The sequence below is a fragment of the Neolamprologus multifasciatus genome, chromosome 6, assembly GCF_963576455.1.
Source record: "Neolamprologus multifasciatus chromosome 6, fNeoMul1.2, whole genome shotgun sequence".
NCBI lineage: Eukaryota > Metazoa > Chordata > Actinopteri > Cichliformes > Cichlidae > Neolamprologus > Neolamprologus multifasciatus.
This window is the reverse complement of record NC_140444.1, coordinates 7,452,363-7,478,463: the sequence shown is the minus strand read 5'-3', so window position 1 is coordinate 7,478,463 and position 26,101 is coordinate 7,452,363. Positions and strand designations below refer to the sequence as shown.

At 37.4% G+C, this 26,101-nt stretch overlaps 1 protein-coding gene across 1 annotated transcript in view; it reads left to right on the top strand.

Moving 5' to 3' along the window:
* Window positions 1-236: 236 nt before the first annotated feature.
* The window catches only part of LOC146516276 (neuronal acetylcholine receptor subunit alpha-7-like), a 52,608-nt gene continuing 26,743 nt past the window's right edge, over window positions 237-26,101 (top strand). Inside the window, exons 1-4 of the mRNA XM_085161708.1 lie at window positions 237-737; window positions 9,523-9,662; window positions 19,085-19,129; window positions 24,203-24,312. Coding sequence (XP_085017834.1) covers window positions 668-737; window positions 9,523-9,662; window positions 19,085-19,129; window positions 24,203-24,312 — 365 coding nt within the window. The 5' untranslated portion in view covers window positions 237-667. The remainder of the gene's footprint in view (window positions 738-9,522; window positions 9,663-19,084; window positions 19,130-24,202; window positions 24,313-26,101) is intronic.

The window sequence follows — 26,101 nt, the reverse complement described above, 5'->3', positions numbered from 1 at the left end:
GTGTGACAAAAGAAGATTTGGCTCTCTGCTCAATGTGTGCTGTTTTCTATACTTGTTTATTTGTTTCTCAGTTTTCGATCCCTGTGGCATGCAGGAGGAGATCTTTTATTACACTGGGTGTGAAATCACGCTAAGATAAAATAAAAAGTGTGTAAAAAGTTTTTTTTAAAAGTTGGGTGGGGGCGTGCTGTCCTCTTTTGGAAATGTGTGCATGTTGAGATTATGCGTTCATCGGTTCCTTAGTCATCATCCATAAAGAAGATGAGAATGAGCCTGAAATGACCGGAGGGGACAAACCTTGACGAAGTATTGCGCAGCAGCAGCTAGCGGACAGGTGGCTGTCATCATCACCGCACTCACAAACGACCGGAAACGCGCGAGGCTCAGGCTCGAGACGTTTGATATAAAAATACGCGTGAGAGCAGCAGAAAGAGTACAAGAGAGCTGAATTCGATGTGACTTTTGAACAGACCCAAACGCAAAAAGACACGTTGGGTGTGTGCGTGCGTGCCCGCGCGTCTCCTCCAGCATCAGACAAGGGGAAAGAGAGAGAGTGAGAGAGAGAAACAGAGCGAGAGAGAGCAGCACCAGCAGTCTGACAAAGCTGCACTCCCTCAAAGTTTGACATCTCCAGCGGCTACAGAAAGAGTTGTGCTCCGCCGCGGCCATGGAGCCTCGGAAACGCACTGGTTTTGTACTGGTTGGAGTTTACCTGTGGGCAACATTCTGCTGTCAAGGTGGGTCACTGGAGCCTTCAGTCTGTATTCTGTATGCGTGGGTGAAAAGATGGCCAAAAAGATCGTGAGAGGAGCAATGGATTGACATGTTTTAAGACAGACTTCGGATTACTTCGGATGTTTATCGGTCATGAGATTTGTGTGTTAAAAAAAGCACATGAGTTGTACATACTGTAGAGACTTTTGTATATAAAAATAATAATAATAATGCTTGATTATAATGTTAAGTCAGCGTGGCAATATCAGTCGTGTGGCTATATATTTGCGGTATATTATTATATGCGCAAAGAGTGAATCCCTAAAGATTGCCACGGTTAAAAGTGCTGTATTACTGGATTTCCATGCTTGCAGCGCATGGCTCAGTGACTGCATGTGTCTGCGCGTACATGATAGTGAGTGAACCTTCTTTAATAGAGTGGCGACAGCTGGCCCACAATAACGAGGGCGTCCCGGCGGTGATGCACGAATTTCATGGGGCCATTCATCCCTTCAGTGTAATCTGCAGTTAAAGGATTGTTAAATGCGCGACTACAGTGGAACTGAGCAAGAGAACCCTCAGACGAGGTTAAAAGTCTATGTCTGAATCCCTCGTTATATTCTGTCTTTGTGCAGTAGTCTTTTTTGTTTTGCTGCTATTGAGAGGGTGGGGAGGTGGAGGGGGGTATTGAGCAGCCAGTTTCAAAAAGTGATTTCTTTGCTCCAAGATTAATATCCCAACATGGTAGGACTTCAAGTAAGGAGGGTGCTGTATGCTTATGTGTCCTCTCAGCTTCTCCCAACAGGTTGCTTGCAGCTCTAAGAAGCCACATTGCTATTACAAAAGCAGGCAAACATGCATTCTGTATAATAAAGTGGCTGGAGGAGGGGCATTTCCTGGAGAATGTTCAAGAGCAGTTTCTAAGAGACAAGTGTGAAGTTAAATGTTGTTCACGAGATGAGTCTGTGAATCTTCAAGGAAATTGTCTCGAGTGTAGTGCATCAAACCTTTTTCATTACTCACTGAATTAATGGATTTGTCTTCTGAGCCCTACAATGCTGCACAAAACGTTGGTCATAATTCATAAGACACCTTTTGAAGGGGGATTTAAGCTGTCCTGAAATGAAAAGATGCTTATTCATTGATACTGGCACTTATTCCCAATGAATGAGCATCATCGAGTTGTTGTTTTTTTTCTTAATAATGTGCATTTCTACCAGCAACACTGAGTCACACAGTGATTTCAGATCATACAGTAGTTACTCCCAGTATAGTCTGTAAAATATGGCCTGGATCTAGTCCTTTCATAGCTCACTGAACATGATTATTTGCAGTGGACTTGCCATAAAATTTAAGCTGCTAATGAGACAGTGTAGCATGATTGCTTATTATTCTGAAAAATCTATGTATACACCCTAAACGGGTAGCCATTTTTGTTGTTGTGTTTGACAACATTTAGGTGTATGCAGCTGATTCAGAGTCGGCCATGATGAAAACAGTTCAAAAGACAATTTCTCTTTGAATAGTTAGAGATAAATGATTAAGACTGAACACAAAACTGAGGTGACTCATGGGTCTGTGTTCAGAGTGACTCAGACAAATGTAAATGGCTCCTGAAAACTGAGTATTTGTCTGAATTTTGCAATTTTCAGTTTATTCTTCAGCCCATATCTTTCCTTTTTGAGTTGGGTTTAACTACCATACCATACCATCTTTATTTATGAAACACTTTAAAATAACCACAGCTTACACAAAGTGCTGTACATTAGAATTAAACAATAAACATACATAAGATATAAAAAAAACTATTAAAAAGTTAAAAAAAAAATGAATAAAAGAAAAAAATACTACTTCATTTCAATTCTAGTATATCTACAGTATACAGCAGCATCATCAAACCTGTTTCTAGCTTGATTAGCGCTGTTAAATAAATTTAAAAAAAAAGAAAGCCTGGTACGTAGATGCTGACCATAGTGGAATAGTTAGCAGGCCATGAGACATTTCCCTCTGGACTTACTGGGGATCAGAATACAAAGTAAACTGTTGGTGGTCACACACCACGCCGAATGAAAAATGTTGGTCCTGGATGATAACATTTAAATCCCTCATTGGTTTTATTTTGAAAGTTTGTCTGTTTTATTTACAGGTTGTTACACCATCACCAAGTGGCTAGAAAAAAATTGATGCAGCTTTAACCTCCTAGGTCCTGGCGTCCACATATGTGGACATCACATTTTGGGTTATTTAGACCAAAATACTCAATTTTGCTTGATATCCACTTACGAGGACATTATACTGCTACTGTTCTATCGAAATTTTAAACAAATATCCTCATATGTGGCTCTCATTTTTCTTAGAAAAAAAAATTAGGTAAAAAGAAAAAATCTGCTAATTCTTTGTTTTTACATTCATCAGGTCATCAGTTCAAATATCAAAGAGAAATTAAAAATGCATGCTATGGAAGAGTTCGGGTCTTAGGAGGTTAAAGAACATTTCTTATAATAAATAATGCAGATTCAATGCACAAATCAATGTTGCTTACAAAAAAAGAGTATGAGACAACTTGTTTTTGGAATTATTAAATCATGTTTTTGTATTGACTAGAGCAAATGGCAAAACCTCCTTAAAAACATATTTCCACTTCCCAGCAAAGTGACTTCATATATATTCTCAAGGAAACTTACTTGAAACACTCAGACACAGTTGGGCTGTCGTTCTTGCTTTTCAAATTCTGGATATGTATTGATCTTTTGCAAATGTTTGCAAACCATCTGCTTTAATGTGATTCGATTTTAAACTTGGCCAGCCTTCCTCGATGTTCAGACTCGCCAAGGCTAATCAATATTTAATCTGTCTTTGTGGTGTGGTAATCGTCATGATATCTGTTCTTTAGTTGAATGGTATCTGCTTTCATGTACATCCCTTCATGTGCTTGCAGTTGTGATCCTAACTCTGTAGGGGTATTTAAGAGGAAAACTATAATAACACACAAAGCAAAATGTACAATATTAATGTGAATTTCTACCATCAACACTGAAGTAAAATTAAATAAAACACCCAACAAGGAAAAACTGTTTGTGTTTGATCTACATATGTGTTATATGCTAGATATGTAGATATTTAGTTGTACCAAAAATATGCTTCTGGGAAATAATAAAATCCTTCCATAAATTTTCTACTTACCCAGTTCATGGTTAAGTACAAGAGGAAGGATACACCCTCATCAGGTAGCTAACACAGTAAAACAGAAAATATTCACACTTGCATCTACAGCCAATTCAGAATCACCAATTAGCCTAACTCCAAACATGTCTTTGGACTGTTGGAGGAAGCTGCACAGGAACACATACAAAGTCCACACAGAAAGGCCCTAGCCAGTCTGTGGATTTGAACCCAAGACCTTGTTGTGAGGCAACATTGACCCAATACCACTAAAGTAAGTGCTCAGATACATTAGCAGGGAAGTGTAATATCACTACAACAGAATTCCAAAGGTCCACAAATTCCACTCAAAGGGAAGAAAAAAAACTTTGATGTAGGAGAGTAATATGTGGAAGCATAATTTTTCACTTTAATGCGTTTTAGGTTTTGTTTTTTACTCACTGCTTTGTTTTGTATTTACTTACTGTTCGGTGCAGAAAAACCCTTTTACTTTCACAAAGTAACCACATTTAATTGTCTATTTTCTGGGTTACACAGAAGTGACAAGTAACACCCTATTTAATATGTGACTGGCCGCCTGACAAGAACTGACAGAAGAAAGGCAACCACTTGAACAAAGATATATTGAATACCTATTTGTACAATGCCAAAAACAAATGTAATGTCTGATAACATGGAAATGCAGTTTGGGAGCACACGTTTTAGAAGTCAGGGCGAGTGACAATTTTCTGGGCAGAGATCACACCTCACAAGAAGGACCACTGATAGTTGGTATGAGGGCCTTTATTCCACCAGCTATCAGCTTTTTAAACAAGGTTCAATTTACCCTGTCGGTTGTTGTAAACACTGACAACAGATCGTTTTCATTGCAATCTCACTGACGGTCACACTTAAAGTGGTACGATGGTCTGTTATTCATTGTCCTGTGAATTTCACTTTTTACTACTCAGTGTAAACCAACCTACCTTTTGCAGGCATTAAAGATTGACTCTCCTCTCCTCAAGCCCATCTTTGGCCTGCTGTCTTCAAGTGTCCCTTTTATTGCTGGAAGCCAAAAGCTGTTAGGGTTTCCCTTTGGCTGGCAAAAGCAATATGGTGTACAGTAAGATGGGAAACCCAGATAAGAATTTGCTTCAGGAAGTATAGTTTAATTTTTCCCCCAATATATTTTCAGTTTGTAAAACAAAGTTTTTAGTGTCGTTTAAGAAGCGAAGAATATATGGTTTTCAGTTCAGTTATGGCAATTACAAATGTAAGATTTTGGACACAATGATAGGAATAGATTTTGGTGCAAACTTTAGGAAATGACATGCTGTACTTAATTGGTGGATTTCCACCTTATGGATGTAATATCAAATCACTTTTATTGTCACATCACATGTGCAGGTACACTGGTACAGTACATGTGAGTGAAATTCTTGTGTGTGAGCTTCACAAGCAACAGAGTTGTGCAAAAATACAATAACGTAAAACAAGCAAAATATAAGAATGGCTAAATCTGAGACTAATAAATATATGTACAATATATAATAGTATATGCATTACTGGATGTGTATACTAAATATGTTTTTCTAAGTGTGTTTGTGTGTGTGTGTGTATATACATATTTTACAAATTAAATAGAGTAAACAATAAAATAAAATATAGAAAAATATACAGAGTTGGTTGAGACATGTGCAAAACAGAGGCATTTATATAGAGTGTGGAGTGCATAATGTTGAAGTTCCAGTAGTGAAGGTGAGGTGTCTATGAAGTGTTCAGCAGTCTGATGACCTGGTGGAAAAAGCTGTCTCTCAGTCTGCTGGTACGGGACCGGATACTGCAGAACCTCCTTCCTGATGGAAGTAGTCTGAACAGTTATATGTAGTATTGTGAAAAAAAATGCATGATTGCTAGAAATTAAAGGAAAAAATGAAAATAAGAGAAGCACCCTGAGGAAGACCAGTTCTACTGTCAGCTGTGTTACTTTAAGCCTAATTTTAAGTACATGAAAATGATTAATGTCCAACATGCATCAGGTTTGTGTGTAACTGAGAGATTATGATTTGTTTTCTCTGCCAAGAAGAATGACAACAGTACAGATGCCAGTATGTGTAGTATTTTAAAGGCAGCATACAACTTCAAGGGTGAACCACTTATAAACTAAATTGTCTTTCTGTCTGCTGCTGTAGAATCCAGACAATAAAAAAGAAAAAATATTTTCATTGCCGTTAACTACACTGTACTGGTATGTCCTGTGCATCTGTATCACTGAGTTCAGAATGAATGAATTAAAACTGAAAAAGAGCTACAGTTGCAATCTGGGTGATGGAAGTATGACTTGACGATGGAAAACTGGGGCAGAATCCTGTATGTCAGTGGCAGGCTCTGAGGGTAAGATGAATATTTTGAGGATGTAGCTATTTGTGTAAAAAAAAAAAAAAAAAAATGAGGATAAGACCACCCACAGAGCATGAGAAAATATAAAGCAAAACTAACCTAAAATATTTCTTATTTTAAGTTAATATTCTTACCAAAGTGTTTTTTTGGCATTGTTCACTCAGTGGGTAATGATCGACTTTTTTGGACTGTATTTTTGGATTTATCGTATTAATAGAAGTAAACATCAGATACAAAAATGTAATTCTGTAAAGATACTAAAAAAAACATATTTAAGGAATTATGAAGTTACCATAGAGAAAAATGAACAACATGACTTTTTTGAATCTTCAGCTAAAGCTTTGTAGTAGTTTAGGGAGGTTAATATAAAACGTAGACATTTTACGCTCCTTGAAAACTGCTGCCTTTTAATTCTCCCTATGTTAAGAATGAACATAATTAATGAGATTTGTATGCTGCAGCAACACTAGAAAGAGTGTAAACATTATTAGATTACAATAATGAACACATGTACAACATCAAGCATTTCTAAGATCTTACTATAGGTTTTACTGTATGTGCAGTCGTGTATTTGAAGAACAAGAAGGACAACAAAGAGGCATTTCATAACTTAAAGTGAGCATTATTTGTATTTTAGTCAACCAGTCAGCCTAGTAATCTCTCTAGTGTGTTCTGGAGAGATTAGATCTCCATTACATGAATGAAACACTTTACCTAGAAGGTCCCTAGGAGGCATCCTGGTCCGATGCTCAAACCACCTTAAATGGCTCCTTTTGATGTGGAGGAGTAGCAGCTCTACCAAACTCTCCACCCTTAGCTGTGCCTAGAAATTCTGTCCATAAATATTATGAACAGAATTGGTGGTAAACGGCAGACCAACAGGCACTGAGAACAAGATTTATTGCTGCTAGTGTTAAAATAAGCTCTAACCACAGTTGCGCAGGAAACAGAAACAATTACAAACAGCTACAGCTAAATAAACTACAGCCAATTATAACACACAGTTTAGCTCGTGCTATGTTCAGGATCTTTGTTGCTTTTTAACACAACATTTTTCAGGGTTTTTCTTATAATGTAAATATGAACCTATAGTTCTGTTGTGGAGATTTCTGCAGATATCATGTTTGCAAGATGCCCATTCCTTGAAGGAGAAGCAACAGTCCTAAATGTTCTAAATTTTTAGATGGCATGCAGCTATTACCATTTCATTATTTTTCTGAAGTCTGCTTTTTTAAGTTTGCTGTACAATAACACATCACAAGTACACACACACACATACGCATGATATTTCTGTCTAATTGTGAAGGTTTATAGCAAGACAGATTTCATTAATTGCCATGTTGACACCCATTTAGAGATGTATATTATTTGTCGTGGCTCTTTGACAGGTCTTTTTACTGTTCAGCTTGTTTTTTTTCTTGGCTCACTTCATTTTACTGACTCTCAACACTTTTGCTGGCTGCCACTTTCAGCCATTATGCAGATTTCCTGTCACCCCAAGATTTAGGAGTGGCCTATCACTCGCCAACACCCTCACTCACAAATGAACAGCTAGATGCCTTTGTTTATTTTTGCCTCATTAGCTAATTAGTCATTCACTCGGTCATTGTCGGTGCACTCACGTCTTGGCTGTCACTTGGTAATTGCTGGAATATGTTAAGACAACATCTAATTTGGACATGGATCACTGGGGAGATGCAGACTGAGACCTTTTCAGCTGTGACTGAAAATGACACTGAAGTAGAGAAGTTTAGAAAATTATCTAATGTCATCCTTTAATGAGAGAAGCTGCTGCTCTAAGGTTTTGGGGACCTCAAAGAAGAGAGACTGTGAGAGATATGCAACCCAGGAATCCTAAAATAAAATATATGAAGTCCACATATTCTCCCACCAATAACTCAAAAGAGCCAATCAGAAGCTTTAAAACAGCTGAATTGGGAAGCCAGTGTTGTTGTTCTGGAGACGAAAGTATACACTTGATGTTCACATCTGTGTTGCGCACACATTTCTACATGTTACTATAGGAAGAACATAGTCAGGATTTTCATTGTATGTTGCATGGCATTTATTCAAATGCTATGGTAGGAGCCCGAAACAGTAATTATATTGGTACTCTGTATAATTTATGTCATTGTGACATAATCCAAAGTCACCAAACATTATTAAAGTTTTTTCATCAGATTTTTACATCTTGGTGTTCACCGAACCTAAAGTTATGGCTCACTTCCATTTGTTTTACCAGAGCCTTGATTGTGTAAATTCCCCCTTGTTCTATATTTATATCAGTTGCTGTCTTTTTCAAAAGCAACACTGCAAAGCATTATAGCACAAAATATTCACATATTCTAAATAATACAGCTGAACTGTGAGATGCAGATTAAAAATTCTAACAAGTATATAATAATGTTCAACACAGGTTTACTTCAGTTTAAGCTTTGACTGTAAAGACTAGTTTGATAACAATAGTGGGTTTTTTTTTTTTTTGTCTGGTTACACTAACAGATACACACTTAGAGCTGTAACCACCAGAGTCACACTTGAACAGAAAAACTGTTTGAAATTGTGAACTCAACAGCTGCATGACATGACAGCTCCATCGATTTGACCCATCCATCATCACTCTGCTTACCCTGCTCACCCTGCCTGCTGTGAAAGGGCCTTAACAGCAACTTGGTTAAAGTCACTGCTTTGACGGCCACTCAAAGTAATTATATTTCAAATTACGACAGCAGCACTGATAAAAAAAAAGAAAAGTATTTTAGCATTGTGGATGTGCTATACCCTCGTGACACCCTGTGCTTGTTTTTGCTTGAGGGACTGTGCTGTAATACTTGTAATTGTTCAGTGTAAACGTCTTGATGAGGCATAATGAGTACGGGAGAGAAAAAAGGGAAACACGGTCAACACAATTAAAGTTCAATGATTTAATGTGCTCATCACATTCACCATAGTGCGACTTAATCAGTATTTATTGCAGGATTTGACACTGCATGAACAATGTTGGTTGTAACTGCAATAACAGCGCTGATTAGATTTAATATGGGTGGAGTAACTGTTTGATTGTTTTACAAAGTTACTGGATTGAGTGAAAAAGAAAAAGGATGTGCACAGCAGAATTTATATTGATCAGTTCCTTGCACCATTGTTCCTATGGTTTCCTTTGCTAGTTTGTTTTCCTCTTTTACCATAGGGCAAATCAGTACAAGTTAAAAAGTGAGTGACTATCTTGCTTCATTTTGGTTATAATTCTCAATTTATTCCCTGCAGTTTGTCATGGTGGAGTGTACCAGAGAAAGCTGTATCGTGATCTGATGGTAAACTACAATCGACTTGAGAGACCAGTCCAAAACGACTCTGCACCCATTGTGGTTGAACTCGGCCTCACTTTGCTACAGATTATTGATGTGGTGAGTCTCTGTGTGTTGTGAAGTGCCGAGAATATCTGAAGACAGTTGAAAGATTACTTTTGGCGATCAACACAGAGGATGAGGGTTCTTTTAAGACAAGTTGTACAGCAGCACACTGCCTGCAACAAACACTCATCTCGCAGCCAGTCGCACATAGAAGCCACTGCTGTTAGTTCAATTTGAGAGGATGATTACTTTTACTGAAAACAAGCTTGAGGTTTATTGCCTACCCTAATAACAGGATTACAAAAAGGTGTTGGTCTTCTAATAAGGGTTCTTATCTCTTATTAGAATCAGAATACTTCATTAATCCCAATTCAAATAATGAAAAATAACAGAATGGGGAAAAAACCAGGGGTGATAGCAACAGGCTGAGTGCAGGTCGGTGCAAATGTGCTAAATATTTATCCCAAAAGATTGATTATGTAAATCTTTTCCAACTTACACTTGAAAATGAAGCAATAGCACTCCTTGATTAAATAAAAAACACTATTTTTCCACGTTTTCTCATCTATTTGTCACTTTCTTTCCATACCTCCCTTGCCCAGCGTTATATGTGTTTTGGGCTTATAATGCTGTCTTACTTTGTGAAACTTGATGCATGTCTTTTAGGCTTTTTTTATATTGAAGGTATTTCATCTTTCTTTATGCATCTTTTGTACTTCTTTAAAACTGTGAAGTTGAACTTCAAAAAATTATTCCCACAGTGTCAAACCCAGTCAAGGGGGGAAAATTAAAGACTGACATGGTGAACATGCTAACCATATCCTAACCAAAGGCAGTATAGAGTGCCTCTCTAGATATTCCTGTAGAAGGTTTTCAAGGTAAAAGTTATCTACAGTGTCAAACACTGATTCCTGTCAGTTTTCAGTTTGTTGTTTTTGAAAACAACAATAAAGATCAAATATTGTAAGATTTTTTAATTTCGTCTTCAGCTATTTTCTCTTTACAGAACTCTGCTCTTCTATGCTATGCTAACTTGCTGCTTATATTTGTCACCAGAAATAGGAGAAATAACCTCTAAAACAGAGGTTAGAAGGTTTCATAATGGTGACTCAGCCTAAGAATATATTATTACTTGACAATTTTTAAAATTGTTTTGTCACCTCAAACACTTATTACCCCAAAGCATCATTATATTAAATTAGAGCTGATTAACAATGCCATCATGTCTTCCTAGCTAGTCAACAAGCTAAGGCATATGGAAAAAATAACTCGAGTGCTCAACAGACAGATTTAGTTATTTTTGACTGCATATTTTGATCCCAGACAACATTTGCCAGCCTGAATACTTAAGTAGCCACCTAACATTAGCTGGTTGCTGGTAGCCACTCATGTAAACACTTCCTGCACAACACAATACAATACCTGTGTTTGTCTTCTTCATTTTATGGATATCATTTGAAGTGGCACCCTGAGAGAAAAGCTTGACTTAAAGCATCCATTCTTATCTTTGTGTCCTACATTTTATACCCACAAACACACATCCATACACACACCATTTAGCTCAAAAGGGCACAATGCTCCCTTTCTCTGACATTCTTCACTCTTTTTAATGTTAAACCCACAGCTCTTAAATTGACACTTCTGTGGTTTGAGTAGATTTTCTGTCACATCTCATATTTTGCTCCTTCAGTGTTTGCTCTGCACTCAATCAAGTGTTTCCTCCTGTTCCCCATCTCATACACCTACTCTTGCACAAAAACACACAAACCTCCTGCCTTCTGGCCCCACCACACAGCCAGGGCACTCAACCAAAAAAGCCAAGCTGACACCCTGTCACATCCCAGAGTCAGCCCTGTGACAAGACATGAGGTTTCCTCATGATAACTACATGGTGGTACAGTAAGTCTCATACACTAGACTCCTATTCTAATTCTATTGTTAATATGAAGTCTCAAACAGCGCACACTAAAAACATTTTAATGCATTTTAGATCTTGAGCTTCCATATGGAGAATCAGAACCAAGCAGCTTCCACATGGAAGAACTCGTCACATAGTTACATGACTACAAATTTCTTTTCTTTTGAAACTATTTTATAGTTATTGTAGTTTATGTTATGTAAATATGTATAGTGTGCATGTATGTGCATGTATGTGTGTTTGTGTGTTGGTCGTTTATGTATTGTCGTGCTGTTAGATGGCTTGATAAATAATGAATAAGCTGGCAAAACCAGGTGAATTAATGCTTACTGGGCATCTGTAAATAATGTAAACCTCGCTGTGTCTGTGTCTGTGTATATGTATGTGTGTATAATTGCAATGTGTGTGTAATGTGGCCTTTGATTCCTCCATCTGCTCCTGGGTAACTCTCTAACCATGGAAATAGGGCAGGTTGATGCCCACTGGGTCCACTGCCATGAATAATGCCATACACAGACAGACTGATGGACAACTGGTAACCATATAGTATAAAGTGCCACCATGTGTCTCATGCACCCTATTAGGAAACCAGTGAAGTTCATTGCAGATATGTAACAAAGTATATTTAATTGAGGACAACACATATATACCCTTTCATTCTTTTGAGTTTCTCTTTTACCTCTGAGTGAACAACTATGAATGAGAAATAAATATTTGCAATTTTACTTTACCACACATTTACTTGAATACTATAGGTGTTGCGTTCTTAACTGATTAGGGTTTTACATTAAAAAATAAATAAAATTAATTTTAAAAAAACATGTACTATGACATTATTATAAATTTAAATATGAAATCAAATGAATAATGAGCTCTAATCCGGCTATCAACATTAAATTTGCACAATCATCGTATTGCCTCAATGAAGATGATTCAGTGATAAAATATAACAGTCACAATTTTGATGTACCATGGCCAATTCCACTGTTAAAAACTCATCTGCAGGATTTTTGCCAAAAACGCTTCATTGAAGACACATTTCAACTCAACAAGTTTTTGTTATAAAAACATACTTTCACACAATGAGAATTTGCTGTGGTGATAATTTAAAAAAATATTAATATTAGTCATAAATGCTTAAGTAAACCATTTTGGATACTTCTTCTTCAACTGCCAATTCAATAAAATTGAATTGAATTGAATTGAATTGAATTGAATTGAAGTATGCTCATGCTACATTCAAAGTAAGATGGAAGTCTATTTGCTTTGGGATAATAGTATTACTTAACAACTCTTGAGGAAGATTAAAATAGTCAGAAAAATGCTTGTAACAGATGTTTCTTTGCACAAGAGCAGGCACTTCTTCGCTTCTGTTCATGTTTGATTCAATCAACCCTGAGATATAAAGTATCTGCAGAGAGGTGCTCCTCTTTCAGATAAACTGATGCATTGCAGCAGAAGCATGACCGTATCCATTGACCTGTAAATACAAGAACAAATTTTTACTATTCTTTGTCCTGATGAAGCTCTATTATTCAAAGTAACTGATGGGAAATAAAGTCAATGCAAGTACATGAAGCACAATAGAGTTTTCTAAGAAGATATTATTTATTTCAGATTTTAGAATTTGTTGTCTTCCCTGTTTGGTGATTCTCTATCTTTGAAATATTGATCCTTTCATCTGGATTGGAAGAAAAAGAGGTAGGAAGTTATCCTATTGTTCCAAGCTGGGGATATAACTGAATGAATTCCACAGATGAAATCCTGTTTCTGGGGGAAAATGCACATGAAGATTTCAAACAAAGAACTATTTCATATGTGTATTACATTTTTCAGCCTTGAATGCTGTATCGCTTGCAGTGAAATACAGATAAAGAGCTGTTATTAAATGCAAGTGTCCATCAAGCACAGCCTACAAAAACCAATCACAGTAGATTTATGAAAAGATTAGAGTGTTTATAGCGGGTGTCACAGAGCTGATATTGTCCATTGCGGCTCAATGAAATCCCACAAAACACCAAAAAATAGAGCAAAAACACAGCAACCTTCAAGCAAAGCCAGGTCTCCAAAACTGTACATTAGGTTGTACACCAGAGGTGTTTCTTTGTAATGTATACAATAGAAGGCTGTTCCATTTCAACTGTGGAGAAGGAAGCCTGTTTAAAAGAAGCAGAGATTAGAAAGGACAGGTGGAGATAAGATTGTAGTTTGGGGGGAGCTAGGGAGGAATTGAGGAGGCGGGGGGATAGGGGGATGAGGGGGTGTAAACTGTGAGAATCGATTTTCACTACAAAGAGAAGTAAAAGCAGTGCTTTGCTTGGCTTGTCGCTGATGACACAAAGTTAAACCTTTGGAAAACTGTGGTAGTTGATTATACATCCTGATAATCATGACAGAGAATGCTAATGAAATTCGATGTTGTATAGTGTGTGCTGCTACATTTACAATTTAGAATAAGAATAAAACTGGTAACTGTAAAAAAAAAATCTCATTTACTTACATTGTTTTTTTTAATTGAGGTGACCACAATCCTGAGTGTGTGTGTCTATGTATAGTAAGTATAGTAAGTATGTTCAGAATTTCCATTATATACCTATGTGAAAAAAAATCCTCTTTTTAGTGAAAGACTGAAAAAAAACATGTAGAGACAGGGTAGCATATATAATTTTATTTTGTCAAGACCAGTATCCTACACATTATAACTTCCTTTTTTTGCGTATGACTTAGGTTTGCCATGGCTGCACCAGAGTTGTGGAATAACCTTCCGATTGTGATCCGGGCGTCTGATTCCATCCAATCTTTTAAATCACGGTTGAAAACCTATTTGTTTAATCTTGCCTTTCCTGCTTGTTAATGCTCGCACCTGACTTTTAGACATATTCTATTTTTTCTTATACATATTTTTATGGCTTGTGCTTTTATTATGTTTTTATTTTGATATGCATTTTATACTACCCCTGTGTATTAGTGGCATTGACCTGTGAGGATATTTTATACTTTGCTAAGTAGGGATGGGTATCGTTTAGGTTTTATCCGATACCGGTGCCAAACCGGTACTTTTGAAACGGTGCCGGTGCTTAAACGGTGCTAAAGAATGGAAAACACAAAAGTGGTCCAAAAACCTCTCATGTTCAGCTGTTTTTTTGTAAAAAGATAACAATGTTAGCCTTTTCTGCAGCTATGGGGCATATATGGTATCATTCTTGGCTGGAAGCAGTGCTTAAACAATGGAAAAAAAACACAAACTTTGTCCAAAAACCTCTCATGTTTAACTGTTTTCCACTTTTTCTTTGGTCATTTTAGCCTTTTTGGCCAGGGTGAAGGGAGTATCTGCCATCAAACAAGAAGACAGCTGCATGTAGCTATGATGGTGTTTGCTGTTCACCTTACATGCATTAATGTAATAACGTGGTTAGCCTACTCAACGTAAATTACACACGAACAACATTAAGCTACTCACGCAGAGAAGAACGGCTGCTGCTGCCATCATCATCCGTCATCATTTCTGCTACACTGGCAGGGCTAGGGGCCAAGACTCTCCTCTTCGGGTTTTTGGGGGATGTTGCTAATTCCGGGTCCGATAACAGGCAACCCACAAGCAGTAGATGTGCTCGGTGTGAGGTCTCGCAGCAAGCTATCAAATACGGCGCATTTCTCGGCTTTAAAAAAAAACACTATGCGTCGCCAGGTGTTTCATCAGATTTGAGGTGTTACCTTCTTTGACAGTATCACAGTATCACCTTAAAGCACTTGTTGCAGCTGCTGAGTTTGCATCTTTTGCTGTGAAGTACAGCCAGACTTTTGACCGCTTCGCCTTGGACATTTTTAATCTGTAGCTCTGCTCTAAAAGAATGTACGTACCTGGACCCGCCTACTATTCTCGGAAACTTAAAATGATTGGCTAGAATCTAAAGTGTATCATTCCATACCAGTTGGTGGCGGTAATGCACCTTTCAGTTGTTTGCCAACCGCCAATACAAATGTAAGGAAGAAGAAAGTGTATCACAGCTCAGGAAAAAAAGCACCGAAATAAAGCACCGAAATGTGCGCTGCTTTTCGGTCTGGTTACTACCGTTTATGTCAGAACCGGTGCCATCATGGCACCGGATACCGGTACCCATCCCTATTGCTAAGGCATTATAATACTCGTGTTACTTCTCTGTCTCTTATGTTAAGCACTTTGGTATACCGCTGGTTTTTAAATGTGCTCTATAAATAAAGATTGTTGTTGTTGTTGTTGTTTAGTCATAGTTTTTGTTAAAATCTCTTCTCATGAATTCCTATGTAAGTGCATTTTGACAAATGCACTTGTGCCCTGAGCTTTTTCAAGATATTACAGCATGTAGCTGCGTGTGAAAAAGCAAGTGTCCAACCTTATCAGATCAGATATTAGGCAGTTTTGCCATCAGCCCCTTAGTAGAAAGTCTGTGTAATATATGATTGTACTGCATATGAGAATAGGTGAATCACTGCAAGCATTTGCTTGCTCCTTGCAGGCTCTACACAGGTCTAAATCAAATAGAGCACTTCCAGCATCTGGGCAGCATCTGAAGCAGACTAACTCCTGTTAAGCACTGCATGCAAGAAGGTGCAATGTCCTGACCTAATTCTCTTGACACTGTCAATAGTTCATGTGTCCATGTGGAAATGGGTTTATATCACTGGCTGTACCATGTTCTCATTCAGGAACCACGGGGATTCAATATTGTGTATGGTGTCATAGCAGTTTCCCAGGTGGAAAACTCAGACTCAAAATTGGTTGATTACCAATCAGAACCTCACACTAGATAGATAAAAGGGCCATGGGTCAGTACACTCGTGTAAGAACGTTTCCCCCTCTGGCAAGCTTCGCTTTCCTGTGATGTTTCTGCCTTAACCCAGATCAGAGATAGTGCTGAGGCAGAACAAATGTGTTTAGGATTCTTTATATGCAAAATGTGTTTTAATTGATTTATATTGGTAAACACAAAGAAATTATTCTCTTCTTTGTCAGTTGCCTGTTTTATATGGTATATTTACTTTAATTTACTATAGTTCTAGTGTAAATGAGCATCTAAAAATGCTTTGTTAATACATTTATTGTGCCTTTTTATTGAAAATAGAAAATCATGGTTGCCAATATTAAGTGCAGTGGCAGTAGCTTTTCAATTTTGAGTTAGATTTTGGAGGGCCAAGTGATAATATAATTTTCAACACGTCCTGTGCTTGCCCTGGGGTGTCTCTCTGTTAGGATATGCCTGAAACACTTCACCTAGTAGGTGCCCAGTAGGCATCCTAGTCAGATCCCTGAACCACTTTAGCTGGATCCTTTGGATGCTGAGAAGTAGCTGCTCTACTATGACCCCTTTCTGGCTGAGCTCCTCAACCAATCTCATAGGCTGAGCCCAGAGGAAACTCGTGGCCATAGGTGAGAGTAGGAACATAGATTGCCTGGTAACCTGGCAGCTTTCCTTTTACGCTCAAGTCACTCCTCACAACAAACAGATCTGTACAGCAGCCACGTCAGTGCTGACACTACAACAATCTCTCAATCCCACTCTCTGCTTGGGGTAACAACTCATCCTTCTAGATGCATTGCCCTTTTCTGCCTGAGAACCATGGCCTCAGACTTGTTTTTGTTATATTTTAATCCTGCAGAGAGGAGATCCTGAGGCCACCAAACCAGAAACCTTGCTCTACTTGCCTGCAACTAGAAAGTCTGTACACAAAAGTTGTGAACAGGATCAGTGACAAAGGACAGTTTTACTCAAATAAAGGACTTAAAATACCCTCAAACATCCTCCGAAATTATTGTGAAGAATATGTCAACGCCTCTCTAAAACAATTTAACAGAAACATTATCAAAGTACTATTTACTGTTTGACTACCATTTTTAGATTATACTATTAGGCAAGCAATATTCAACAGAGGGGATATATGTGACAGTGATCCATTTCTAGTATTTCAAATCTATTTAGCAGTAAAATATAGAATCAAAGTTTACGAGCTACTGTATACATCTTAAAGAAGGGTTTTCCTAACATCTCAATGAAAATCAAGAATCATTCCAAGCAAATATTTCAGTGTACACGTGGTCTCCCAACTAATGTTTAAAGATAGTCTTAAAAACATCTGAAGGTGACCTGTAAGCTCATATCTAACCATATTTCACCACTTGGACTGTTTCACAAAATAAGAAATCCTGAACATCCAGAGGGAGAAAAAGTAACAGCGTGAAAGAGTCTGATAAGACAGAACACTGTTCAGAAGCTTAGTTCTGACAAACAGAGAAAAATGGAGAGTACAGCAAATTGATTTCATGATTTTATCTCAGTAACTTTAAAGGAAAAGTTTTGAAAGGGTTGAAATAACTGTATTATTCCAGCTTCAGAAGAAGATAGAAGATAGATAGTAGAAGATAATGTGATAAGTCACTTCAATGAATCCATGAATGTTAAAAAGGGGCTATTCAATGAAAAAACACAGTACGAGATCATCCAGTTACCCACAAGCAGCTTGCAAGTGTTTCAGATGCAAGGCAGTGATAAACATGAACCCAATGTATCAGTAATAACACAAGGAGCAAAATGTGCTGCTGTCATGTAGGATTTCACAAAACAGACTCTAGTTCATTCACATCTCAGTTTTTCCCCACTGCATTGTTCCTGTCTCTCTTTATCCAATACTACTACTACTATTTCTTCTATGACTTGCTTTGTTGAAGCATCTCTGAAATCAGTTTTCTCTGAATATTCTTTGCATTTATTGCTCTCACTCTCATCTCACTACTTCTAGATCTAGAATCATAAAAGAACCAACAGCCATCCTCTCTGTTTTTCTCCATCTGAACATTTGACCATGAGTTGGACTTTAGGAGCTTCTGTGTATTTATACTTTCACAAAAAAATACTAAGAGGAGGTCTAAGGGTGATAGAGCTTGTGGCCCCGAGACTGTGGAACTCTCTCCCCCAAACATTATGAACTGTGGACTCAGTAGCTGTTTTTAAAAAACAACTCAAAACTTACCTTTTTAAAACTGCTTTTGGTTAATTTTTTGCCTGTTTTATTTTCTCTTTTTAAATCTTTTTATGACTTGTAATCTTATGTGCAGCACTTTGTGATTCTGTCTTGAAAGGTGCTATATAAATAAAAGATTATTTATTTACAATATGGATAGAAATGGCTGTATGCTCATCTCTTTCTTGAAAAGCACTCACCCTGTCTATTGTCAATGGAAATTGTTGCTTGACCCTGTTTCTTTATTATTTTTGCTTCTGTTTAAAATATTGATATATGTTACTTCTTTGACGTGGCATTGGAAAAACCTTGTAAATAAGAGAATGCTGAAAGAGTGCATCATTGTCATTCAGTTAGCCGGCAGCTCAGACTCGTATGAGATGCTGTTTGACGTCATTGCCGATCTGTCTCATTATTGTGCCTTATGTTTACCAGAAGTGAATAATTTCTTTCTTTCTTTTTTTTTACTCTTGCCCTGTAGAATATTGTCATTTACTATCTGCCTGCACCCATGTCAACTCACTGCTGATTATTCTCTCCGTCTTCTTTTGTTCCCCTCCAGGATGAAAAGAACCAAGTGTTGATAACAAATGCCTGGCTGCAGCTGGTACGTCTCACTTTTAAGTCCTTTTTTTGTGTGATCGCTGCACAATAATTGTTGTTTAGTATATTTTTGGAAGCCATATGTGGGCTGTGTCATTTATATTTTCAATAAGTGTACACATCTGACTGCTCTTGAAGGCATAGCACAAGCTACAACCAATAACCTTTTGTTTTTAACAAAAACAATTTCTGGGAACAAACAACAAACAGCACGATGCAGTTTTATGGCAGACATCTTTAACTGCCAAGTATAAAGGAAAAATTATGTTAGGATGGATCACAAAGGATAATATGATATTATATAATATTTAATAATAGCATGGTATAAGAAGGCTATTTATTGTCAGCATTATAGCAGGGGAAGGTGATAGAAATATATTTTCAAAGATATTCTTTCAGGACTCAAGATTTAAAACACTGGGTTACTTTCTTTTGCCATTTAAGCTTTTCTATTTTACCTTTGTTTTACTCTTAAAAATGATATCTGATTTGACATTCTCAACATTTAAAATACAAATTTTAAATCTTGGTTCCTATTTCAGAACATGAACAAACATAATGTTTTCAGGCAACTCATATTAAAATAACACTTATAATATGTCTTAATTATAGTCATGGCTTGGCTACATCCAGGTCATTGTGCTATGGAGGTGAGGCTAAAGCCACAGAAAAATCAACATCCTCCTCAACTAATACAGTCACACACTGAAATACAAAAATAGTGCCGTTCCTACAGACAGGTGACAAAGAAGGACATTACTTTTTAAGTTTTTAGGCCACTACATGCCAGTCTCTGGGATATTTCTGGACTTATCAGCATTCCCAAAGATATTCTCCCACTTTATATTTTGATAATTGTCTTGGCAGCATCTGTCTAACACATCAATCCAAAATCTCCCATAGGTGCTCAGCTGGGTTGAGTTCTAGTGACTGTGAAGTGACTCACATCCATTTCATACACATCAAACCACTGAACCATAAACCCCTAGTGTCTTGTGGATAGGTTCATTGTCAGCTTGTCCAGGATCACTGCTGTCAGCACAGAAATATGTCATCATAAATTTGACCACTCAGAACAACTTTGTATTGATCTGTATTTACCGTGTTCCCTAAGGAGGTAAGTGGACCAATCCACGCTAACTAAATACTGCCCAAAGCATAACTGCTACACAATATCTTCATTGTAGAGAGTCAACGGTTCAGATTTTTACTTTGTTGTGGTGTAGAGGTATTTAATACAAAATATGTAGATTCCTGCTAAAAGTCCATCTGTGAGACTCACCTTTACTGGAAATAACTTGCACTAAGTTGAAGTAATTGTTTCCTGTATGACTTCATTAGTCTCTCATGTCATTGTGGGACACATTTGATATTGTTGATATATTCCATCTTTTTTAGTTAATTGAGGTTTGCAGATATTTGTTAATGCAGAACCCTCCATGGTGGCTGTTAGTCAGGAGGTAGGACAGGTCATATACTAAAAAGAAGGTTGGTAGGTTTGATCCCTGGTTGCACCAGTCTGCTAGAGTATCCTTGAATGAGTTACTGAACGCTGAGTTGCTCTTGATGAGTTCATCGGAATATGAATGTAAGACAGAAAACACTAAGATGTAGAAAATAATGCTTGTATGAATGTGCGTTTGAATGAGACATGCTGTATAAAGAGCTTTGAGTGTTCAAACAGGCTAGAAAGGTACTACATAAGAACAACTCCACTTATCTATCCTAAGCACTGCCACATTTCAGGTTGTTGTCTGGACTTTGACTGAGCCATTGCTCATTGTGGATTTCATGACTGCAAGTTGTCCAAGTCCTTTGGTTTCAAAACAAGTCCAAATCAGTATCCCTCCACTACTGTGCTTGACAGCTGGCATGAGGTGTTTGTACTGTATGTTGTGTTTGTTTTTTTTGCCAAATGTGGATTAGGAACTTTATGGTCTTGGCAAACATTCCAAACAAGACATGCTTTCTACAAGTCCTTAACATTTAATATGTTAACTGAGGCCGGTAGCATCTGAGATGCAGCTCTTAGGTTTTTTTGCAATTTCTCTGAGCATTTCTTGGTCTGACCTTGCGGTAAATTTACAGGCACATCCATTCCTGGGGAGGCTGCATGTGTTAGAATATGCCTGAATGCTCTAAACCAGCAAACTGCTAAAACTGTTCAAATCTATTTGATAAGTAGCACCTGTCTTTTAATTCCTATGTAAGCAGTAAGGGTGTGCTTTGTTTTCACATTACTCTATGCAGTCCAGTCAAAACGTTACATGACTGTATGTGTGAAGGGAAACATGGATTAGACTGTTGACTTAGGTTGCAAGTTGCAGCAAATGCCACACTATCTGTGGTAATTTTGTTTGCATATACTTCCAAGCACTACCTTCATAATTTCTTTAAAAACTTTGCATTGCTTCAACACAGTCCACCAAAACCTGTGTGTGGTTGTTATGCTGTTGTCAGACAAATTCCGATCTCGTATCCACTTAAGTAGAATTTCTATATCAGAATAGAAACTGGCAAAGAAGTAAATAGCATAAAAAATATGCATTGCAGCGTTTAGTAGCTCCAGGAAAAGTGTTACATCAAACCAGCCAGCCAGGTAGGTACAACAGTCTCATTATAACAACAGCCACACTCAGAAGATCCCATTAAGTATGTCACAGCCGTCACGTTGAGTTGGCTGCTGACTACCTTACAAGTTGAATAAATCAATTATTCAGGAAGCCTCCTCTTTAATACCGGCATCTACTATGGTTCAATGGCTTAAGGGGGCTTTGCAGACATTGCAATTTTTGAGAGAGACCTAAGATGTGCATTAACCAGCTCATACAAAGTCAGCCAGACAGTCAAAGAAAGGACAAGTTTGAGATTACAGGTTTATCAGTCAATGATTGTTCTACATCCAGATGTGACTGAAATACTCAGCACTGAAAATAAAAAAAACAAATAAACAAATAAAAATAGTGTATCTGAAATTGTGTTACTGTTAACAATCCATTGATTATGAAACCAACATTTTGTAGAATATTTATATAGTAATAAGGCCATTGCAGTACAAATAAAACCAATTCACCCTTGCAAATAACAAAAATCAGATTAGTGCTACATTTTCAATTACCTCTGTTACCTCTTTGGATTTGCAGTTGACTCACATGTGTCATATATGAATTTGGGGAAAAAAATCAGCCTTTCATACTCTCAAATTAGTGATGCTGTCTTGAATTTATGTTATGCAACTCCATACCTATTCTTAGACAGCTGTTACCTTACATAGCCTTCAGTCCTCCTCATCTGTTCCTGACAGACTACAAAGTTAGTGAGCTGTGATTAGTTCTGTTGGCTGTTAGTTGTGTGTTTCCAGCCAATGAACATGAAAAGAAGCACCAAACCGCCAAGGCCCACAGATGACAAGTGTAGTGATTAAGTCATTAGCTGCGTGAGTGCAGACATATGCAGCAGGCCCATTTGAGATGGATGGAATATCTTTGAAATCATTTTCTATTGTATATTTAACTGACAGATGGTGTGGAAACATGCTGACAGTCACAAGGACTAAACCTTTTAAATGGAAGAAAGAAAAAAAAAAAAACTATAAAAATACATGCATGCACATATACATACACACAAACAGATGATCCCAAATATACTGTGGCTACTTTAGCTCTAGGAATTTTTGTTGGTACATGAGGAATTTGCCCTGTGCTTTCAGCAATTGAATGTCTCCACCATATATTTATATACACACCATATAGCTCTCATGCAGCAAAAACACATCCAACTATTGGAGCATGGAAAATCTATGTCTTGTAGTGTCTGTCACTCGGATGTTAGCAGCAGATTCTTTGATTGCTGCAAGTAGTGGGACAAGACCTCAATGGACTGGGTGTGACCCACTAATTTATGGATTTTATTAAGTCTGAATACACTTGGTCAAACCACTCCTAAGCCGTTTTTGTAATATGGCAAAGCACTTTATCCTGTAACCACCTTTGCCGTGAGTAAATGTGCTTGCCATGTAATGTTTGCGTGAATGGTCTGTCCACATGAATACCCTGACAACTAGATTTCCAAACAGTGAATTGTATTGTAAAGACATGCTCAATATTGTGGTTAATCTGGGTAACACGTGCGCTTGCACACAGATTTAGAAAAAAGCATAATACTAGCATACTTTTAGATGCCAGGATGAATGCCAGTATTTATACCACTGTGGATCATATATCATCATGCTGTGCATTATAAGTAATGAAAATAAGCACAGAAGCAACACATATTACACTCACTCTGTGTTTTTAAACCCTGTGCTGTGTTCAGTTAGCTGAATACTGGCCTAGGCTCAAATGGGACTGCACATGGTTAGTGCCAACAACTGCTGGCCTGGCAACGTTTCTGTGCCAAGCTTCATTATCAGAGTTAGAGACAAAGTAGAAGAGCCAACAGCTGTATTAGTCTGTGTGAAGAGGAAATATTTGACTTCTAATGGGTTGAAGCTGTCCTCTTGTTAAGGACTTAAAAAGCTTCTTATCTGCAAACAGAGGAATATCTAATACAGCAACACTTTACTAGAAGTACCACCAAATCTTGTGGTAGTTTTACAGTGATTTGACAAAGAAAAAAAATCCATAGCAAACATTTTGAATATTATGTTCACATTGTTTGAGTGGAAAGTAGAATCCTGTACACCCTCATCCTCTAGGATCTGCTATAGAAAATCTAACTACAATAACTATTCTTGGTTAATCACAAAACTTTTCAGATCAGTTGAGATGAGGATTCAAATACCATGTGAAACATAAATTAATATCAATGCACATAAAACAGATGGAAATTTCAGCTTATCAGTGGATTTCTTCCTACTGCAGTTTCTGATACTTTTGGTCATTCAAAGGTAAAGCAATAATATGCATGGATATAGTTTCAGTAAAAAATGCTATGAAATACCAGTGATGTGATATATATGCCACTGTACCACAAATATATAGGGTGGGAAAAAGTTTCCTTCACATGTCACTTTTGTTGACCCTCCACTTTTGCATTGCCTTATATGATTTTTTCTAATTTGACACTTTGTTTTCAGCATTGGACAGACATTTACCTCTCATGGAACCCAGACAGCTACCCTGGGGTTCAGAATCTTCGTTTCCCTTCAAATCTAGTGTGGGTCCCAGATATTCTTCTCTACAACAGGTATGTTACATTCTCATCTTTTCGAGTGGTCTTATCAGGCTAGTGATTGGGTCACTTCATTGCTTTCCAGTAACTTTTGTTCAATTATTTTACTGATTAGAACCATGCTCATCTAGCAGATCCAACTATAAGTTAACATATAGATCTTCTAATACCATTAGAAGAACATGCTCAAATGGCTTTTAAATATTTCAACCGGAAACAGAAAAAAATCTTCTTTAAAAACAAAAAAAACAAACAAAGAACTATTCTGACTTTTGACAACTTAAAACTGAATACAATTTGATATATCCTTTTTCATTATCAGTCATAAAGGACTGAGAAAAGGAAATTGTGTTTTTGGAGCTTGCAGAAGCCAAAACTTAAAAGCCATCTTCTGGCTAAAATGTCAATCTTCTGGCTAAAAAACACAATTTTGAAATGACAGCAAATCAATAATCATGACTAGAATTTGTTAGTCCACTTTTGGTAATCAGCAATTTATTTTACCATGTTAAAATACTTATTCATCAATTATTTGGCTAAAACAGTAATATAAAAAGCTATCGTGGCTCAAGAGTTGGGAGTTCGCCTTGTAATCGGAAGGTTGCCGGTTCGAGCCCCGGCTTGGACGGTCTCGGTCGTTGTGTCCTTGGGCAAGACACTTCACCCGTTGCCTACTGGTGGTGGTGCCAGTGTCCGGCAGCCTCGCCTCTGTCAGTGCGCCCCAGGGTGGCTGTGGCTACAATGTAGCTGCCATCACCAGTGTGTGAATGTGTGGATGACTGGATATGTAAAGCGCTTTGGGGTCCTTAAGGACTAGAAAAGAGCTATATAAATACAGGCCATTTACCATAAAAAGCTTACAAACTATTTCAGACCAAATTAAGTAAAACATTTCATAATGTCTTTTCAAACGTAGTTTCTCAGGCAATAGTTGCTAAATTTACCCATTATGTAAGTTGCAGTCCATGGACATGACAACTTACACAGTTCTTGGTATTTCACCATATTGTATTTAAAATTGTTCACATGGTAAAGTGTAGTGAATTAGAGTGGGTATTTAATAAAGTGTACTGACTTTAAGCAAATGATAAGGACAGGCAACCCACATTACAAAACCTCCACTTTGCTGTTAATTACATCATACTGCCCACTAGAATAATCAACACTGTTTCCTCAACTCGATTTTTACCATTTAATTTTTCATTAGATTTCATTATATATTTGGGTTTTTATATTTTCTCTCTTTCGCCATTCTTCTTTTATGTAGAAAAAAATGCTTTCTTTTGTGAATGGACACAAACACTACACTACATTGCCATGTATCTGTGTATCCAAAAACACAGCAGAATGAAAGACTCTATAGATGAAATATCACTCTGGTTACAGTATCATTTAATTAAATGATCGAGCCAATTCCCTCTTAGGGGAATAAACCATAACTCCTTTTAGGCTTTGCATCTGTTTCCAGTAACAGCATAGGACTCTGACTACTGAAAACACTGTGCCAAGTGGGTAAAATTGCCAGTGCTTTGGCTAGTTTGAAAACTAATAACGCTTCAGGCTTCAGAAGAATAGAGAGAATTTAATCTATATTCTGTACTACCTTTATTTATTTGCAGAATTCTTCTCTTCTCTTAATTCCATGTTTTAGGCCCTGTCACCGTGGTTGTAGAGGAGGTTCAATTCAATAATGAACCACAGGCTCTTGGAAACATCCATCTGAACAAGCTCATTTCTTCCTTTATCAAAGAATTGGGCTTTAATAGCACAAAGGGGAAATAATCTGTCTCTTGAACACGGGCTC